Source organism: Lagopus muta, chromosome 2 (assembly GCF_023343835.1).
Source record: "Lagopus muta isolate bLagMut1 chromosome 2, bLagMut1 primary, whole genome shotgun sequence".
Lineage (NCBI taxonomy): Eukaryota > Metazoa > Chordata > Aves > Galliformes > Phasianidae > Lagopus > Lagopus muta.
The window spans coordinates 33,151,019-33,172,747 of NC_064434.1; the positions used below are offsets into that span (position 1 = coordinate 33,151,019).

Consider the following 21,729-nt stretch of genomic DNA (forward strand, 5'->3'; position numbering starts at 1 on the left):
ACTAGGACATGGAAGTCTCATACAATTCAAGATGTAAGTTAATTTTATCCACAGAGAAACTGTGTTTCAAGGAAGAGGAATACACAGGGTAATGTCATAACCTCTTCACCCAACCACACAGTAGGTAATGGTGAGCTACCTCTGAGCTCACATCCATGCCCCCAAAAAGCAAACATGCAGTGTAGCTGCAGTTCTGCCAATCTACAACTTATGATCATGGCTTTTAAACAGCAAACAGCTCTGGTATGAACAGAACTCCCACCTGAAGAACTCCCACTTTGAGGATGCTATTCCACAAAACAGTAACTCCTTTTTCACAGACCCTCAGGTTAGATCAATACTATAATGCTCATATAATACAAAGGCAGAATCAATAAAATTTCTCTCTAAAAGATTCCAGAAAAAGACCAGATTGATGAAGCTTTCTATACTAAAATAACCATACTATAATTTAGATTTGTGAAAGACAAAAAACAAACAAATAAAAAACCAACACAGCATGTGCTTATCCCTATCAACATCTGAACAGCTCTGCCAGGTGATCAGAAATATTAATGTTAAGAACGATGGTGCTGTAAAGAGCAAAATTACTACAAGGGAAAAGGAAGATTGTGAGAATGATCAGCAACTACACAGGCAAAAAAAAATCATCGCCCAAGAGATGTCATGCCTACTAGCACATAATCCTAAAGCATCCCATATGGTATTAAATAACCTGCAGAAAACCTATTTTACAAGTTAATAGAAATGCTTCTAACAGATCATTTTAGAGACTGTTTTTGCCTCCTTCATTCCCAGATTTATCAGTTTTCTTCTTAGAATATCAGCTAAGGTTAAAGTGAGCGCAGACTACTGTAGGTGACTTAGTGCTCACAGTTTTAAGAAGTGAAAACATAAATTTTACCAGCAGAAGGAGAAAAGAATTCTACTGCTTAGTATTTAGTAGAAGCATAGATTATAATATATAAGCATTGTAATATATAAGCAGCTGCTTATATTTTTATTCTCCTACATCAAATCAAATTTGATTTCAGTAAAACAACAGTATGTAAAACAAAATCTCACGTCATAGGCATTCTTGTCCCACTGTCTGAAACACAGAATTGAAGCAGGAAGTAAATGTTTAACTCAGATAATTATTTTACTTGAATTTTTTAAAAAATAATAATACATTTTCAATAAATTAGTACATGCATTTAATGTAACCTGATAGGAAAACCAAGCACTGGAACCTCAATAATCCCATAGTAAACTGCTCATTCTCTCAGCCTGGAGTTATCATTCCAGGAAAACATCACTAAAGTCTTCTTTCATAAGTTGAACTGGATGAGCTTTTAGGATCCCTTTCAACTGAACTGATCTTCTCATTCGTTTACTCTTCCTGAGGGATCCATTTTGGCCACTGCCAGAAATATGATGCTGGGATAAGTGGTCTTTTCCATTGGCTGTTGTACGGTGATTTCAGTAGCAAGCCAATGGACTCACAGTCAACTCCAAGCAACAACTAATATTAATATTAAAGTTAGTAAAAGTAAGTTGAGGACCCTTTGGGATCCAAGTGCCTCACTTACAGGAGGTGCTAAGCATAAAACATCACTACCATTGTAGGTGGGACTGAGATCTGGGACTCTCAGGTGTTCAGCAGACCCATCAAATGGTCTGTTCTGAAATCCTCCACTTTAGTAGAGATTGAATGAAGGGAAAGAAGGAAAAGGGTTCAGCATTTTAGCATTTTACAAGCATGCCACAATTAGCAATGACAGTGGTCAGTCAAAGGAGAGTAGTTAAAATAAAGCATCTGGTGAAGAGAAAGAGCCATCCAGGACTTAGATTTAACAAAACCACTTCTTTTCTGCTCACTGAATTGCTTTGCTGAAATATAAAAGCAGTCCCTGAATGGCCCAGTTTCCCAATCAGGCAAGTATTTAGACTTGGCAACCAATAAAGACTATTTGAAAAGTTTGCAATTAAAATACATGTTTGCGTATCTTCGTATCAAGATTCTGAAAATATGCAGGTTAAGGGAAACTCGGACTTGTTTAAACAATATTTAAGGGTAAAAAACTAAATGCGAGATAAACATTTAGCATAAATTGTCTTTATGATTTATGTGCTTAAAAATAGCCCTCATACTGAGTAAAGCATAAATGAAAGATTTACAGGAGGAAAGAGCGAATTGTTGTCATACTGCTGTAACTCATCAGCTTAAGGAGCATATAGCTTGCTGCCAAAAGTTCCTAATGCATTTCTTTTCAATGAAAAGAAGTAAAACTCTGTTTGCTTTCCTTGTAATTCCTACCCACAGTATTTAGTTGCACAAGAAAAAAAAGTTGCAAGAAGTTTCTAAAGACGCTGTAGAACTATAGAGTTTAAAAATATTATAAACTGAACCATGACTATCATTCATGGGCTTAAACTTGTGTCCTTATGTAATTGTGCATCCTCACGTAATTCACTCAGTGTGCTGTCCCACGTGAATTTTGATGCATCAAAAACAAAGAAGTATTGGCTTCTTATCTAGGCAAAACACTCCAAAAGGAAGAAAATCAAATAATAATACCAATAATCCAGCCATACCCCACTAAGTTAGTAGGTGTGTGAATTTTATAGTGTGAAAAATAAGTGATTTCAAAACTGAATCGTGAAGGATTTATTTCAGTGTCATGTGTGCTCTTCTGTGTCTGGTAATTCTGTCAAAGTAGAACAGGAGGGGAAAGAAAAAATTTGGATATTTGCCCTGACCTTCCTATAGCCCTCCTTCTCACCTATCCCAGCCATTTAGATTAAATATAAAATTCCATAAATGCACTGATTGTGCCAAAATCCATTTCATTATTGGATGAGCAGAGCACTAGGTGCTGTTAGGTATCCCAAGTCATGCTCCTTATTTCCTCTTACCTCTATTTTTAAAAGAAGTCCAAGTATAAATGATTTTTCATAATTTTTATCTTTAAATCTCTCTGATAAAATGGAGATACTCTTTGAGGACTCAAGCTGTATGTTTCTGCACATAGCATGCATATTTGAGTTTTACCTGCTTTCCAGGCCAATGGTTGTGGCTGAAGAGTCCCTGAAAACAACTCTTCAGTGTTCAGCTTTGACTTGCTGAAGTTTGCAATGTAAGTTGCAAGAACTGAGTTTTACTTAGAGAAGAGAGACAAGGAACATCAGACAAGATTCAAGTAGTAACGAACACGCGTCTTGTCTTACTTTTCTACTGCTTTTCTAGGTCACAGATAGATACCACTGCTTGGTGCTCACTGCTTACTTTTGCCAAGTGTATGCAAAAGTACTGAAAAGAAAGTGCTGATACCAAGCAATTGTAGCCCTTAAGCAGAGCCCATAAGATAGCAAAAAGTTCTGGCACTTCTTCAGAACCGAAAACAAGCCCTGTACTTTAGAATCATTAAAGGAGATATTTTGTCAGTTTCAGATTGACTTCTGTACAACCTGATGTTTGTTTAACAGCCTTGGCACGAGAAAGTGAACATGGAGTACCAGCTCCTATGCATGCAGGCTACCACAAACTATTAGAAAGGGAACCATGCTAAGCTCTCAGTTGTTGTTTTAAATCATTGCCCTTACGTATCTTGTAAGATATGATGCATCCATACCCACCAAAGATCACCTATCTCAAAATCAGCTCGCTTGTCCCCTCCTGGCTGTAGACCTGACTTTCCTCACAGGCAAAAATGGAGATGTAAGCCAACCTTTCCTACATATTTCATATGCTCTGTGAGCTGGGAGAATACATCTCCTGGCTTTTCTGTTATGCAGCATGCGTGCCATAACACAGCTAAGAGGGGTGGAAGAGTAAAGTCTAAGCCAAGAAATTAACCACAAGCTTCAGCATCTCATCTGCAGCTATGCAGTTCAAGGGAAAGATGTTTGAGGTGAAAAAGGTAGCAATCAGTTGCCATTGATTATTCTGAATCAGACTTTTCCATGAACACTGCAATTGCTAAAAGCAATCCCAAGTGAAGCAACCCCTCGTCAATTCTTCCTGGGATTTTCACCTTTTGGTTAATTTCCATTTTACCTGACCTCAAGGGACACACAGACACCACACACCCACTGAGGAAATTGTGTATCCAAGCACCCGCACTAATAGAAGCGCCATTCATCCAACTAATACATGGAGCTTTTACTGATGAGTCAACCTCTCCGGTAAGGCTGAAGACACAGTTTTTGTCAATTCATACAACTTGGCAGTAAGCAAAATGACTGTATATACATCTTAAAGCAGAGGTACCAATCAGAGCACAAACAGAAGCCAAGAAGTAAAGCTGACACAGAAGGACAAAGCTGTGGCTATGGCTTAACCAAGGTCTCATGTTTTACACAAGGCTGATTGCCTACCTTCCACCCTTCTCATATTTCATTTTTAGCAACAAATCCAAGGCCCAGCAAACCAACCAAGTATTTGTTATCTGAACACCACAGCTGTATGAGCACTGTACAAACGCATACTCACCTCCTCACCTAGTCCAAGTCACACATTTACAAACTTTATCAAGCTGAGCTTGCCTTAAGTGCAGAGAGATGCCATAAACGTTTCCCTGCGCTACAGCATCTCCCAAAAGCAGAGTGCATCCTCTGATGCAGGTCAGGGGGAACGGGCATTGGACTTGGCAGCAGAAACACCGTGACAAAAGCTCTCCGGTACCCGCGGAGGCCGCACACACTGCCCCAGGAAGCAGAGCAAGGCGCTGTGGATGGGGGGCCAGGAAACACTGCAGCTGGCAGCGAAGTAGCAAACCCGCACATGAAAGCCCACCAGCATCCTCGTCGAGCAATACGAAGAGAGGAAGGGTGAACTCAGGGAGCGGCAGAGCCCAGCTGCAGGCTCCATAGGAGGGGAAGCGCCCGGCACGGCACGCAGACAGGCGGCGGAGGGCAGAGGGCTGACACCCGCCCCTACCTTGTTAAGGTGCGGGTCGCGGAGCACCTCGTAGCCCCTCTTCATGGTGAGCTGTAGGGGCCTGCCACCCTCCCGGCTCTCGGCTGCCTTCCCTGCTTGCATGGCGACGGGCTCGGCGCGGCGAGGCGTACTGCCGTCAGGTCTTGCGGGAGAGAAGGCGAAACGGCGGCGACTCCTCCTGCTGAGGTGACCGCCCGTCGGGGTGGGATGATCCTGCGGGGAAAGAGAGAGAGAGAGAGTGGGGGAGGGAGCGAAGAAGGAGGCAGAGCCGCGACGAGGCGCCGCCACCGCCAGGCGGGGGTCACCGGGCGCCGCGCTGAGTCACCCACCGGCGCACCCCGGTCGGGGCGGTCAGCCAGCCCCCTCTGGGGAGGGGAAGGCCTCGCTGCGTCTAACGCCGAGCGCTGCCGGCAACAGCCTGCTCCCTAATCCCTGCTAGGGAGGAATTGCGACAGCGCTCCTGCCTCCTCACGCTCATTTTTGTGCGGAAGATGACGCGGCGATGCCCCCACAGCCACGCTGCTCGATGCCTGCAGGTGCTGCGCGCGGTGCTGCCTGGCGGACCCGCGCCCAGGTGGGCCCTGAGCTGGGAGCGCTCCTCCGGCCTCAGCTGTGCGCGGAGCCGGGTCTGCCCACCCTCACAGGAACCGAGTTTCGCTTTCATTATGTTTCATTATATATGTTTCAATATATTCATTAAACACCGGTGAAATCTACCCTTCTCTGGAGAGGATCGGCTGCACAGCTCAGTGCAGTGCTCAGCGTGAGCTGCTATCAGCTTCAGGGAGGGGAGGAGCAGCAGGACTGTGGGTGGTAGAGATGGAGAGCACAGGAGAGCAGAGCAAGGCAGGTGTTGGGCCAGTTTGTGCTCGTCTGTTGGATTTGTTTGCCGCGTGTCCTAAAGCTGTGTGCTATAGGATTGTGGATGTGTTTTTCCTGATTCGTTGATGTAAAGAGAAATAATCTTTGTATGGATCCTGTGGCCGTGCTAGAGGAAGTACACAGCTTTAAATTAATGACAGAAAGCTACTCAGCGATTGAGGCTTTTGCTGTTACACTGATGTTGCAATGTCAAGCAGCAACAAACATAAGAACGTTGAAACTATTTTAAACTTACCTCCTTGCATTCATTCTGTAGGCCTTGTATCCATCCTGCTACCTCATCTTCCATTAAAGAGGCTCTCCCAAAACCTGACCTTCTCCAAATTTCCTGTTAAGTAGCTCCTAAAAGTTCACTTGGGGTTAATTAACAAAGGGAAGTTGGAACATTCCAGGTTATGCTTCTTGAAACTTGATTAGCTAGTCAGCAGCAAGCTCAGTAAATAAACTTCTCCCAGCCTCCACTGCCTCAGGAAGCACTGTAAAGAGTGGTATTAATAACAAGTTTTGAACAAATTTTGGACTTGAAGCCTCTGCGACTAACAATCCAGCCTTCCTGAGGCTTGTCTGGATAGCTCAATTCCTTCCCAAGTCCTGAATTTTACCTTAAATAGGCATATCAGGGACATCAGGCTCACACTGCAGGCCTCCTTTGGTCATGATAAAAATGAAAAGCAAAATGGAATTTTTTTTTTTTTTTTTTTTTTTTTTTTTTTTTTTTTCCAGTACTTCGCAGGTAGGTTGAAACCATTCAGACATAATGGTAACAAAGGTGATACTTTTTTCCCAGAGAGAGAAAGGTGCACTGATGTAATTGTTATTACAGTGTTGCAATGCGGTCTATTTAAATAAATAAATAAATTAATAATAATAAAAAAAATTCTCTAGTTTACATCAGGAATCACTGTAACAGCTATGACATCTGACCCCTGCTAAGAACATGTCCTGACTCACCTTGTTCTTGCTATTAAAGGTATGTAATGTAACAGCTAATTCAGGTGAAAGTCAATGTGGCCCTATTATCCCTTATATAACCAGACTTCAGAAACAGTTTACCGCCATATTTACTGTATGAATTTCTTCCTGTCTTCCCCAAATTATTATAGAATCATAGAATCACAATGTTGGAAACAACCTGCAGGATCATCTAGTCCAACCATGCTCCCATTACCATTATTACCACAAGCACTAAACCATATCTCGCAGCTGCTCATCCAGACTCCTCTTGAACACTGCCAGGAACAGCAACTCTTCCTGGGCAGCCATTCCAGTGCCTGACCACTCCCTGAGAGAAAAAGTTCTTCCTTATGTCCAACCTAAACCTCCTCTGGTGCAATTATTTCTGTTATCTATTATTCTCTCTGGTATTGTTTCTGTTCATCATGTTCAACCACTAATACACTAATACTAATACTATACAATAATGATATTTTTAAAGACTTAACCCTCATTCAAGTAAATCAGTAACGGTTATACATTATGAAGGTATTTCTGACAGTGGCTTTGTTGCTCTTCTGGCAGACACCTCATTCTTCTTCCCAAATGGTTCATACAGCACAGTGCTAAAATTCCTGCTGAAGATTTTTCTGAAGTAGCTGTTCTTGAAGACCCTCCACTGTCTCCTCCTGCTTCCCTCCATTCAATTGTTTAATGTGTCTTTGTCTGCCAAATCTCCCCAGTTGTATTATGGACATATGGAAAATTCTCTACAAGAAATTGTCCTAGAAAAAGTGACTAGAAAAAGCATTGGATGTCATCTCATTTGCCTTCATGTCTCAACCTGCTGTTAGATAGCTACAAAAAATGAGATCTTACAATCTGCCTTGGCAATCCAACAGTGAGGAGATCATACGGGAAAGAAAAGATTTCCCAGTTGCTGAAGTGGTTATTAATGACATCTTGTATTGGGCTGCAACTGATCAAAGGATTTGGAACTTGTCAAACCATTGCTTGAACTACAGCAGACTCTGGGGTCTCCTGTGGTACCGCTCCGGGAAAAAGTCAGCTTCCAGTGCTACCAGCTTAGAAGAAGAGAAGGGGAAATCCTACATCCTGATGAAAGCATTGCATTAAATGCCCCCTCCTCCCCCCCACCTTTTTTTTTTTTTTTTTTTTTTTTTTTTTTTTTTTTTTTTTTAGGACTTGTACTTCATATCAGACTTGCCCAAATCAAGATCTTTAGTTGGTCTGTTACCAACTGATGTGGAAAATTTTCTCCCCCTTTAAAGAAAAGAGATATTTTAGAAGATTTTTCCCTGAATTCCATCATGTCTCTTACCCAGACCCTCAAGCCTCCCATGTTCCTCCCAGGTCACGTTTTCTGCCTTACCATCCTAACCACACTCCTGAAATGCTGTTGCAGGCTGATTATAGGCCACATTACGTCAGCCAAAACCTCACCTAAACCAACTAGAGAGGTTTACTTCACTTGTTTCACCAGTGGTGATTCTGTTTATTCTTCTCAGTAAAATGTTTGCTTTTTTTTTTTGCAATAGTGCAACACCATCAACTCATGTTCAGTTTGTGGCCCAATGTAACCCGATGTCCTTTCCTGCAGGGGTGCAGTCTGAATGAGTTGGCAATATCATGTCAAATTTGGCAGAAACACAAGGTTAGCTTTAAAATGGGAATTGTTTAATGATTTAAAAATAGAACTGAAACATTTGTAACATTTCTATTATGTAAACATTTTACAACAAGCAGTAGCAAGCCAGAACTGTACTTGGTAGTTTGAAAGGGAAATTCACTTTTTGGTCATTGGGAAGTGTATTAAATAGCATAAGTGCATTAAATAGCATAAGCAGTGCAATATTATTGTTTAATTTTGAATTGAATAATTTTTGGTAATACAAATGTGTTGTAAGGCAAACTTGGATTTTTGCTGTTGCTTTCTAAATTTTATTTTATTTTACTTTAAAGTAAGTAATGCACACTTCAAGCTGAGTGAGGAATCTAATGGCAGTTTTGATATGCCTGAAGTGCCTGAGGGGCGTCCCTCTCCATTTCTTCAGGGCTCACCCCACCCAGCCCACCGCCCCAGACACCACATCAAGTTCCCTAGCACCATCAGTCCCTGTCTGTGCCCAGCTCTGGCACAGCTACATCTGTGCCTGGCCATGGGCCCTGCTGATCTAACACGTGGCAGGGTGAAACTAAGCAGCATGATGATCTCAATATGCCCTCAGCCTGCTCTCATCACTACATCACTCACTAATCATGAGCTTTACCTGACCCTGGCTCGCCACACTGTGCCTGACTGCAGCAGACCTGGCCAAGGGACTGTCCTGAGTTGCCCCCAGACTGTCCTGGTTTTTCACTGTGGATGATAGGGTGGGCCTTCACTGGTTGGATTCTCTCACGTGAGCTCACATGGAGAGCCCCCCAGGTTCCAAGGGAAACACTGTTCCTCACTGTGTTCTGACTCTGTGGACAGTTTTCCAGAAAGAAGAGCCAGGATATTCTCAGAGATAGGACATACAATGACAACAGGTAGGAGAAGCAAGTTGCACCTGGAAAACATCCATTTGGCCCTAAGGACAACATTTTCCACCAGAAGAATGGTGAGTGCTGAAGCAGGCTACATAGAGGTCAAGGAATTTCCATCCCTGGAGATTTTCCAACACTTGAGACAAAGGCCAGAGTGACATTGTCTCACTTCAGGGTTAGGCTTATTTTGAACTGGAGGACCTTCAGCTGTCCCCTCCAATCTGAACTTTTCTGTGATTTCATGAATTGCACAATACTGAGAAAGACAAATTCTCTGAACACACTGGCATATCTACAAGAATTTCATCATGGCAGCTAAAGGCCTTTGCTCCTCATGATCTCAAGTTTCAGTGATTTCGCTCCTTTATTTCTGGCTCTTTTTCTACTTCGACATTTATCTGCTTGGCCAGTGGACTCTATATTCAGAAAAACAGTTTTTGTAACACTTCAGTCTTTACTTGCTTTAAATCTAGTTAAACTACTTAACTTCAACAATTAGTGATAAATATCTGCCATTTTTGGAAGCTGATGGAAAGCTAGATTGATGGAAATCAAAATTAGTGTAATATAAATATAGCTAAAAATATTTAATATACCGTAAACATGCCTGTTGCACTTTTTACTAGTTGATATTGCATAGTCCAGGCATTGCAGCAAAAAAAAAAAAAAAAAAAAAAGAAAAAGCCACACTTTTCCAGCACATGTTGACAGATGTGTTAAAGCACCATGAGAGAATTTCAGCTTAGTGCACACCAATAGCTACTTCCATCAGCTGACTGCAGAGGAGGGAGAAGGACACACAGGGGCAATTGCATGCCTATAGAACCATTTGTTTCTGCTGCATGGTTTGCTTATGGCAGAATGAGAAGTGAATGATGTTTTATTGTTTTGATATGTGGGCCACATCCTTCACAAATGTACAGATGCAACAAGAATGAGAATATATTTTAAAAGTTGATATAAAATGGTTCTATTTTGATTATGTATAGACACTCTGGAATAGCTTAAATGGCCTACATAAAGCAGTGGAAAATCACGTACCTCCTCTTCAAACTATTCAAAAAAGTTTGAAGCAAATCTTTTTTGAAATATCCTTTTTGAATTAATTTTCTGAATTGGCTGGTGATGAGGAATGTCAGTTATTTCTAGAATACCAAGGCTACTTATCTGAAAGACATGAAATCTTGTTAGTAGTATCTTTTTATCACTAATGCTAAAGCCTTCATTGTGCACTTCACACAATTTTACAAAGTATGTACACATTTCAATCTCAAATATTTTAAAGATAATATGGAAGAATATTTCGGATTACTAGAACTAAAATTTTTGACTGTTATGTTAAGTACCTCAGAACAAATTTTTCTTGGCTTTGTTCTAGCAGTGTTAACAATGAATTTGGAACTGAGGATTATTGAATGCCAAAATAAAATTGCTATGATATTATTGTATGATTTGTATCTTAATACTGGGAGTTCACTGTATTGCTAGGAATAATAGGATTTAGAAAAAGGCCCCAAACAGCATTTTTACTTAAACTGCTGTATCAGATGTATGTTCCAGCAATAAGAGTAGTAACTTTGTGAGTCTCCAACCATTGTTTATAAAAATGTGATGAATAATTTCAGCTCTGTCAGTTACAGGCATAATTCTAAATAACTTTGACACCTTTAGGATTACTTTGGAATAGTTTTAGTGAGTGCATTTCTGATGTTTGTTTCCATTCGCTTCCATTTTCACCATCGTTATGTCTGGCACAGTAATTTTAATGGTTTAGCAACTGACAAAGCATGCTCTGAAAGGTCTTAACTACTTCCTCTCCTGTGCAAGGACAGATGGTTTTGTGGGCCTGTTAAAGACTTCTTCTCCACATGTTCTAATTACCATAAGTATTTTGGAGATTGTCCCACAAAGTCCATTTTGTTTTCCAAATCATTAGCAATGTTAAAAACAAATCTTCTCACAAAAACTTTGGCACAGGCTCAAATATAATCCTTAGTTCATCAGCAACCCTTCCTTACGCATGGGAAGCTGTGTGGGGTCCATTACATGCAGTTCACTTGCCAAAGCACTGGAGGTTCATGAGATTCCAGCTGCACTTAGATTCCAGCTGCATTTAGATTTTTTTATATACAAATAATTTGTACAAAACCAACTGAAAGGTAAAATCACCTAAATCAGCAGAGAAGAAGGAAGTGGCAAAAGTTTTTGAGATAATAAATTACTACCTTCCAGTGCAAAGAGTGGCATTCTTAAACAAGAGTCCATAGACAAGATATAAGGAAACCACAGGGTATTGGACTAGATGACCTCTAAAACTCCCTTCCAACTGAAACAATCCTAACATTCTGTGAGCATCCCTTTCAATGATTCCTGGTTTGCTAATAGTTACATAAGGCCTTGACAACTTCAGCGTGAGTACAAAACATAAGAGAAAATACCTACAATCTTCACAGAATCACAGAATCACCAAGGTTGGAAAAAACCTTCAAGATCACCCAGTCCAACCATCCACCTATCACCAATAGTACTCACTAAACCATGTCCCTCAACACAAAAGCCAAACATTCCTTGAACACCTCCAGGGTCGGTGACTCCACCACCTCCCTGGGCAGCCCATTCCAGTGCCTGACCACTCTTTCATCTTAACAAGTGTAGCACCTAGAAGAGAACAACTGAGTAAAGGCTCAAAGATAGTATTCAGAGATCATTATTTTAAGCTCTGTCTTCACCATAGGATACAGGAGCATTTCTCTCAAAACATTTCTGATGTCATTCTCAACCTCATGGTTACTTAGGAGACAGTAGTCAGTAGTTTATGAATTGATTCACTGCCAAACCTGTTCATCTTGTCCTTAAGGAGCTGTTCTATACATTTGGGCCCTCAGAAGTCTGTATACAATGGCTTTTATACAGCGACTATACATACCTTAAATCCTTAATGCAGCCAAAAGATTTCTAACATAAATAAATCAATCTGTATTGCTTCACTTAAAACAGTAACTCACCACACCAAAAATCCAAAAGCATGCAATATTTCTAAGACAATATTTTGAAGAACTACCTCAGCCATTTTGAGTATTGATCGTATTTTTCAAATAGCATTATGTTCTTTTAATATTATTAAGACTATTTCTGCTGAAACCTAACTTGTAGAAACATTTAGCGTTATTTTCTGTCATTACAAATACAGGAAATAATAGATAATTTGTCTAAGCAGGGAATTTTCTGATTTAAAGTAGTCCTGCAGAAGATAATTCACCAGTACCATGGATGTTCAGAAACAGGACAGTGATTACAAGGTTTCAGAAATAATGTGGTGTTGTTGCCTGTGCATAGCAATTAGTTAGTGGCCTAGTTCAGACGAGAGTTTCAGTGTTTTATAAAATGTCTGAAGAATAGCTGTCCCAGTTAACATAATTAACCACAGGGAACAGCTGAAGGGCACAGTTTATTTATTTATTTCAGGAAACATTACTGAAAGAAATTAAGTAAATTTGTACTATAAATTAACTCCAGGGAGAAATACAGCTCAATGGGAAATTCTATGTAAAGAACACAGAGACGACTGATAGCTGCACCACTATGTAGCATCAGATATTTTACCTGGCAAATAATCAGATCTTCTTGCTAAGTCTGCAAGCTTTTCTGTTGATTTATATCTGTAAGAAGCGAGAAGAGATTTTTATTACTATTTATGTAAAAATAAGCAAATAAAGAAACAAACACGCAAACAGTCCTAAAATGGTTTAATCAAAGCAGTAGAAAACAGTGTGTCTAAAAGCTACATACCACTACCTGTTAACCTATCCTACCATTACTAGTTATAATGTCCTCATGACTTTAGGAATGTTCACTCTACGCATCTCCCATGCATAATTACTCAGTGTTTCTAAATACCCATTAAAACAAGAATGCTACTTATTTTCAGTGAATTCCAGCTCCATACAGCCCATGAAACAGGCTTCAGAAGGAAATCACTGCTAGGTAAAAGAAAACAGCAGAAGCACTGTTGGAACACAGATGACCTTGAAACTTCCACACTGTTACATGCCAACATTAAACACTGATATTATCCTCTATCACTCTGCTGTTACCAGAATGTGAGCACAGAAAGCATCTATTTGTGATGCACTCCCTGGGCTCAGCTCAGCTGGGGCCACAGTGTCAGGTCTACAACCACAGAATCCTGATTCTACAGCACACAAAAACAACTGTGATTTGCTTTGCATAGATGTAGGGCTCAGTGTGACATGATCGTTTGGGCAATATTAATCACACTTATCCAAGGCCAAATTATTTATGGATAATAGTATCTTACAAAGAGTTTTTTAACGTACAGGTGTCATGGATTTAACTAGATCAATCTATGCACAAAACCGTGACAACAAGTATGAAAATCTGAAAACTCTTGTACTTCGTCAGACTGAAGGGCCACCTATCACAATATCCTGGTATTAAAAGCAGTAGATAGTTAATTTACAAAAGGTTTTTAGAAATGCAGCATTCCTTGGCATTCCCTTTCAGTTCAAGGCAATAAATTGCAAGGACTTCCCAAAACAGAGTTATCATCAGACTACTACAGCTAATAGCCATGGATTTTGTCTGATTCTTTTCTGAATCCCTCTGCTTTGGCTTACACAATATCCTTGATGCACTGTGTCTCATAATTAACAACATTGAAAATGTTTTGTTTGAGAATGTTGTATGTTTTCAGCTCTTGCTGGATAATATTTTGGATGACCCCTACTTTTGTAGAGTATGAGAAAAGATAAATAATTTTTACTTTTTACCTATACTGAAAACCTTTGGAGTTGACATGACTGCTAATACAGACTGTGTCAAGGAGGCAAATGTACTGCCTCTAACTTTATGTCACTTTATGTCATTGATACCTTGTCTTTAATTTTCCATTTATTTGTGCAAATAATTTCTGAAACTCTATCCACTTTTCCTACTGTAACAGTCAGTGCCAATTCTCAGAGAATGACTCTGTGTTGGCTCTGTGGCCACTTTCCTAAGAAGTCTTAAGTAAATTAGAGCAGTTCAGTGTACGTGAATAACACTGGGATTAAATATTTAATCTACCATTTTGTTACCTCAGCAGATACTATGAATCTTTTGGAATTGTGTCTCACCCCACCTCCCTCCTGTAGCTGTGCATGTATAGTCAGCCTTTCTTTCACCAAACCCTCCGACATAAGGACATATCTTCATGAATTAGAAAAGACTTTCTCATCATCCTGCATATCATTCATCTTTTCTGAAGTTCTTGGAAAAGTTCTCATGAATTTGTCCTTGTGGCAAAAAAGTGCTGCACATTATTTGTGGTACCCGAACTATGGCTACAAACATTATCAGTATTACCTACAAACCATGAGCTACCCACTCATTGAAAGCCAGAACAACTATCATATTTCCTATACCTAATGCCTGTGGTCAAACCAAAAATCTGTTGCCACAAGTCCTCTGATGGTTGATTGGCCAACATTAATCTGGACTGCAGGAGATGGATACAAATTGCAGATCATTATACTTGGGGCACAGAAGCAATTTACCTCTGGCACAATCAGCTGCTCAGGCGCTTATGAATTAACAAGTCATTTAAAACAAGCATGACAGAGAAAACCTACTTTGTTCTGCTTAAGCAGGAGGAGCTCATAACATGGTTTTTGTTTGTTCAAAACTTAGTAAAAAATAGAAACTCTCAAATATAAAAACAGGACGCTATTAGTTTTGAGATTATATCTACATAAAGGATGAAGTTCTTGCAATGCATACAGGGCCCAAAGCAATTCCAGTTAATGTAGCACAATAAATGTGGCCAGAAATCATGGGATATCTGAGTTGCTGAAAAGTATTAATGTAGATGTATAACAATTACTGTGTATTTATCTTTGCTAATGCAGACTCCAAGTGGAAGATCTGGACTTGTGAAATTCAAGAAGGGGTACAAGTTGTAACATTAACCTACATTAAAGAGAAAAGCCAATATTCTTTATCACATGAAACAGTGTTTCTCCATGACTAATAGATCTTATCCCATAAATTAAATACCTAAGGATCTTTCTTTTCCCTTAGTCAAAAGAATAATTTAAAAAAATGACTATTTTCAGTACAAGAGTTTCCATAGTAACTTCCGCACACTGTGAGATGTTGATTTTAAGTCCTTAAACAATTTCTCTTATAAAGAATTAAAATAGCATGAAGCAGTTGCTGTCACCACAGCTTTTTCTATGCTGAGTAATAGCCAGAAGAACATTTTGTGGTTGGGTCAAAAAACATAAGCTGTCAGAAACTTAATCATGTCATAAGAATACCACTATAATTATAAATCATAGTGAAACTGGCAATACAAATTTGCAATGTGGGCATATATTTCAGCAACACCGGGTCTTTGCATAACATTTGCAAGTACTTGTTATTTTTATTGGTTTGTGGCATGCAATACTGTGATCTGGAGTCAGGATGTAGCCCCTACTTCGCAGTTTTCAAATTGAGGTCACGATCCTGAAAGTATTTGGGTGAAAATTATATTTTCATGTGTGCAAGGGGTTTCCATTTAAACGTCAGCTGGGGAAAATTTACAAAAGACCACACCTGCCAAGCTTCAGCCTGCTGGCAAGCACTGTATAGAGGCCTAATGGGAATTAGGCAGGGAAGAAAGGTTGCCTGGATTTAAAAAGGGTGTGAACCTTCCAAGCTCTCAGGGTATGTACAAGTTTATATTTGGATAACCCGACAGCTATGCATGTAAATTGTCAGGGAAAATTAATGAATGGTGCATGTGCAGTATATCAAACCTCTTTGTCTCTCAACCAGTATTTTTGTATGTACCAAAGTGCACATTCTTTAGTGAGGGTTATATGCAATAAGACTTGTTTAAAGTTTATAAAGCCACACAATTTTAATGTATCTGAATACAGAAAACAGTTACCCAGAATAGTTTTGAATTCTCAACCATGGCTTCATTTTCTAATTTGCTTCCTCTGGCCACACTTTTTTTCATGGAACCTACTATAATGTATTCTTAAGAAACTGTATTGTGTTTTATATCTGAAAAACATTGTGAATCAACTATATATCCTCTACCTGCTCTCTTGGTCCCACTCTAGAACTGAAAATCTCACATTTCTGTATTATTACTTTCTGATAATTCATATAAGTCTTATCATCCTTGTGCTAGCATGGTAGGAATACTTGTGTCTTAAAATCACTATCAGTTGCAGACCTCTTAACCTCTGCAGCTCATCAGCTTTGCAGTGGCTCTCAATGCCCCCATTCCCCTTGCACCCCAAACTCCTCAGTAGCATGTGGCAGGTCTAGAATTTCTTATGAGGTTTGGGTGCAGCATGTCACATAGGTGTACCTTGTGAATCTTTTCCTTTACATCTTGAATCAGTTTGCAGAGTGATGAGCACCCCCTGTGCTTTCTAAAAATATTGTTCTGCCTGCTGTGTTTAACTGACAAGAGAGGGATGATTATGCTGAACTGGGAGACCCTGAAGTCAGCTCAGTTTAGAGTCCCATCCGCTTTGCTAGTAATGTTAAGGTTATGATAAGGTGCATATATCTGTGTAAATCTTTAGTAGAACAAATAAACTATTAATAAAAATAAATTAGCAGTTAAGATAATCTAACAGTATATAGGCCACCTTTTAACTTCATTATTTTGCCATCAATAATAATGAACTAGGAATTTGCCCCAGTGCACAAAAACAAAAAACAAAAACGAACAAACAAAAAAAAATATCTAATAAATCCTTAATCATTTTTGAATTAAGAACATAGAGTCATGCGAGCTGCATGGAAGAACAATGGAAAACCTTGGTTCACAGATAGGGTTAGTACAGTAATAACGAAGAACAAATCTTTTCTTGGAAGATGAGGACTTACATAGCAACCTAATCAGTGAACCAAGGAAAGAACGACAATTTCAAATGTGCAAATTGGCTCTGCTTTGTTTCAGGTTGTACCAGGAGGGACTGTACACAAATATTCTACAGAAGTTTCATAAGCCAAAAGTTGCCTTCTAGTGAAACTTGCATTAATTCTATTGAAGTGAGTGTGGCTCTGGTCTTTCCTGATGTATCAGCTGAAATCAGCCTGGAGTTACAGTGTTTCTTATCCGGGCTGTGCTTTGTTCTACTGGAATGACAGCGTCCTGTCACATTAAAGGAAAGAAAGACCATGTCCCTGTAGCTTGTGTGGCACTTGGAAGGGGCAGCTTTTCAGGAAAACAAAAGATTTTTGTCACCTCACTGATGCTCAAACATTTTTCTAATGTATCTTTGTGGGGAAAGAAAAAAAGAAAAGAAAAGAAAAAAAAGAGGAAAATTAATTTTAAAATTGACCTTTTATTTAAATAATAATATAATATTCCACCTCCTCCCTCCCTTGGTCTTTTCCAACCTTGGTGATTCTGTGATTCTATGAAAAGCTCTCTCTAAGGCAGTTCTAAGAGCTGCACAAAGTTTCTGTTGTAGTTCTAGTAGGAAACTTTTCTTTTCTGAAATTTCTGGTCCTGTAATTTTGTTTGTACACTCTGATCCCTTTGTACTTTCCAGTTTAAGTGAGACAGTATTGTATGGCTTAGTTTCTGTTATCCATCTGGAAAATAAGGTGCACAGCCAGTAAGAAGATATTTTGTAAGCGTAATCTTTGGGCATGTGAAAAGAAAGCCTTTGCAATGATCCTGATAATCTGTTGAAGTCATACACAGTTTCAGTATCACTTGTTATAATATTTGATTATGGTCCAGCAGAGCATGAAGAGTTACTTTTCACTGACGAAGACTGATTTACAATTAGTTAAAGAAAACTGAATGTATTAAGGAATGTGTCAGGTTCATTTATTTGACAAATGAGTGTAAAACTACTTACAAAACCACTTCAGAACATAGCAGCACCTGGATTGTAATGTATTTTGTAGCAGCAATGATATGAGTAGTTTTAGAACAGTAAAAACAATACCAGCAGCTCATACCAAGATCACTGAGTGCAGAGGCAGACTTCCACACCATGCCACAGTTGTGATGGATCCCTCCTGCAGATGTGATGGATCTTGGATGGCAGTCAGCAGTCCAAGTAACCAGCAGGCAGAGAATATGCAGGTGTGTGTTGTACTTAAGGGCAAGGTCATGGTTTGATGTTACCCAGCCTGGGCTTTGCACAAAGGAGGTGTTGTAATTAATTTGTATTATCATATGTATTACCATAATTTGTATTATGGTGGCAGCTAATATCCTTTATGGTGTTCTATGTTTCTGTATTTGATTCTTTTTGTTTGGGGGGGGGGAGGGGGCGGGGGGGAAGCAAAACATTAAAGACCTGCCTTAAAGTACTTAAAAGCCTTCATCCAGTAAAACATTTGAGAATTTTATTCATTTTTTTTTCCTAGGAGCTACAGAAAAAGGAGTAGAGTGTCAGAGGTCAGGTGGGCTGGCAAGGTACTGAGTTGCTAGTGAAACTGAGCAGAGAATTCAGAAAACTGTGCTCAAGAGCTTTGTATTCTCCCCAGTTTTCAGTGTGACCTTGGCTGCTTCAGAAAGGCACAACGGTATGCGTACTCAGTGAACAGGACATTAGATATTTTATTTCTCAACTTTTTTACTTAAACATCTTCTCTTCATTTTCCAACAACCTATCCTGCTTTTCCCTAAAACCTCAACCAAAATTAATTTGTAGAATACTTAAAAAGGTCATATTTAATTCTCACTTTTTTTTTTTTTCTTCTTTTTTTACGGGTAGTCTTTGCAATAGAAAAAGAGATTCTGAAGTTAACCACTAAATGAAATGCTGACTTTCTGAAGTACATGTATGAATCCTGTACTCACTACTGCTTTGCTACATTACGTAAGACTGAATTAAGGAATTAATTGTTGATTTGAAACTGATGGGTTGCAAACGTCAAGCTTCTGTCTCACCAATTTAAATGTCAATAATACAATAATTTTTACATGCAGTTTTTTAAACAGTACGTTATTAGCATTTATTAGTTATATTAGCGATATTTTTCATTTCCCAGCTATGGTAGAAACAGCTACTGGTGTTTAAGCTACTTGCTGACTGTTTTAACTTGATCATGATATTGCTCTGTCAACAGGATTCAACAGGATCAACAGCAGAACGTGCAGCATTGCAGATGTAAAGAAACCCTTTCAAAAAAGTCTAATTATACAGACCTAAGTCTGAAGTGTCAGATCTATATATGAACTGATTATATATTCCATATTTATTACATATCTTACATACATATTGTGTTCTGTATGTGTTGGCAGCCCAAAGCATTTTAGCTTAACTTCCAAACTTTGAAGAAATGTTGTTGCTTGGCTGCTGGCCACAATGAGTAGGGAAGACAAAGTGATAATAAACCTTACAGACCGAAACACTGGATCATTTCTAGCTTCCATTAAGGACAATATAACTTTATCATTGACTCCTTCAACACAGAGGCTGTAATTGCTATACCCAATATTTTTTTCAGTATTTTTTTAGTGGATGGGAAAGGCATTCAGAGTATGGTACAGGCAACATAAGTGTATCAAGTCTTCTGCTCATCTGGCAAGTAAACAGACCATGTCCTCTGAGAAGAAATATAACCAGCAACCCCTGCACTGCTGTTGGTCTCATTCAGGCAACTTCCCCTGAGGCATGTATGTTTATTTATCTTTATTTCCCTAATCTTTATAATTCTCACTATTAACAGAGAAAATGATGGAGTACTTCACCTAATCATCACAAGCAGAACAGAACTGCAACCACTAGCAAATTAGTGGTTACAGCAGACCAAGTAGATGGGAGCCTTGGGCTCACCACCATTTCATACCAAGCCAGTTTGGTATGACTTGATGGCTCCATGGTGTCTTCCACATCTTCCATGTTTCGAAAGAGCATTTTACTAGCTGAGCTGGATCTTAAACCTTACAGCGTATTCTAAAGCCAGGGAGGATAGAGAGTACTTCTGAGCTCCTTCAAGAGAGGTTCCTCAGAAGAGGGTTCAAGTGGGCTGGAGTCTTTCATCTGCATCTTAACCCAAATGAACTCCAGTAATTAGGTAGATCACAATGTTTTCCTGAGTTGGAGGGCAAACACACAAGGAGCAAATATTTTAATTCAGGTCTCTGGATTTTATCACATGGGAAAGCACTTAGACAAATGGAAACATTAGAACAACTGAACAGGATCAGACCAAGGACCCACTCATCCCCAAACACTGTCTCCAAATGTGAATAGTGAGCATACTAAATATCTGAAGAGCAGAGACAGTTTCCTGCAGCTCATGAAGGTGAACAAAAGAACACAGAAGAAATAAGCACCGATGTTGAACTGAAAAGATATTCTGTACCCCTCAAAGAATTATACTTTATGAGGACTGAAGGCAAAGAGCCAAGAGACTGGAGGCAATTCCCCGTGAGTTCATGACATAAAGAAATACAGGCAATTTTTCACATATAAAGAAATATGACAGATGTTAATTTCTGTTCAAACTATATCTGATGAGGTTTTATGGATCTTGAAGATACTGTGCCACCTGTAGAAAAATGATGTTGTCTCTTCCTAGAGTTTCCAACACTGGTCTTTTTCAATTTTTTGAGAAAACTCACTGAGATCACCTGTCTCAATTCTCCTATTTCCACAAAGTGTGGTGTTTTTGTGACTAAATAAGTTGATATACGTACATCTTCCACTGTAAGGAAAACCATGCTCTTTGTCCTTTTTCTGCTGTTAATAGAAGTCAATCTCGGTTAAAACAAATAAACAGTGAAACACAAGTTGTTTCTATCAAACAATGTACTAACTTTTCCCAGTATACTCTCCTAAATTCTGGCTCAGAAGCCAACTGAGTTAGAGGCGGTGAATTTGATTTAGAGGTGGTCCATTTACATTAAAAACCTGGAACAGATTTTTGCTTACGTGAATTTGTCCAGACCACTTCTAATTTATGCAAGATTTTGGCATCTACAACATTATGTAGCAATGAGATCCACAGGCTAAATATATATGCTTGTAGAAGTACTTCCTTCTCTTAATTTCGAACCTGTTAACTGCTAGTGTGAATGTCTCCCACTTTTTGAAAGATGGAGAAAAATAATTTCTTATTATCCATTTCTTATTTTCCGTAACACTCAGGATTTTATAAACCTTTTTCTTGTTCTTCTAGATCAGCTGTTTTTCAGAATGAGTAGAAAATAGTCTTGCATAGAAATTTTTTCATATTTTGCATCCACTTTGTTGCCATCCCATTTTTTACTACGTCATTTCCTAGAGAAGGACTACACAAGGTATTCAAGATCTTTGGACTTCTTTAATTTATACTTTACTGTGGGGTAGTAAATTTTTTCTCTCTCTCTTCTTTCCTAATAATGCCCTAACTTTCTGTCTGCATTGCAGCTTCTCATCAAGGCGATATATTCATAGAAATGCTTATCTATAAGGCATGATTTC

At 39.2% G+C, this 21,729-nt stretch overlaps 1 protein-coding gene and 1 long non-coding RNA gene across 6 annotated transcripts in view; one reads left to right on the forward strand and one right to left on the reverse strand.

The window, feature by feature from the left end:
* Window positions 1–8,101, reverse strand: part of ME1 (malic enzyme 1) — a 158,265-nt gene extending 150,164 nt beyond the window's left edge. The window contains exons 1-2 of one of the 4 annotated variants that reach the window (XM_048934878.1): window positions 8,079–8,101; window positions 4,922–5,134 (exon numbers count right to left, since the gene is read on the reverse strand). In XM_048934878.1, coding sequence (XP_048790835.1) covers window positions 4,922–5,134; window positions 8,079–8,099 — 234 coding nt within the window. In that variant the 5' untranslated portion in view covers window positions 8,100–8,101. Of the gene's footprint in view, window positions 1–4,921; window positions 5,135–5,250; window positions 5,456–5,638; window positions 5,732–6,038; window positions 6,108–8,078 lie in introns of those variants that run through there. The other 3 variants (XM_048934877.1, XM_048934880.1, XM_048934879.1) reach the window with 3 other exon arrangements.
* A 7,786-nt stretch (window positions 8,102–15,887) lies between these two features.
* On the forward strand, window positions 15,888–19,754 carry LOC125688665 (uncharacterized). 2 transcript variants are annotated; one of them, XR_007374831.1, is made up of 3 exons: window positions 15,888–15,994; window positions 18,683–18,841; window positions 19,388–19,754. It is a non-coding gene; the product is annotated as an uncharacterized LOC125688665 (long non-coding RNA). The 2 variants fall into 2 exon arrangements; XR_007374832.1 differs by lacking the exon at window positions 15,888–15,994 and adding an exon at window positions 18,300–18,395.
* Window positions 19,755–21,729: the final 1,975 nt, after the last annotated feature.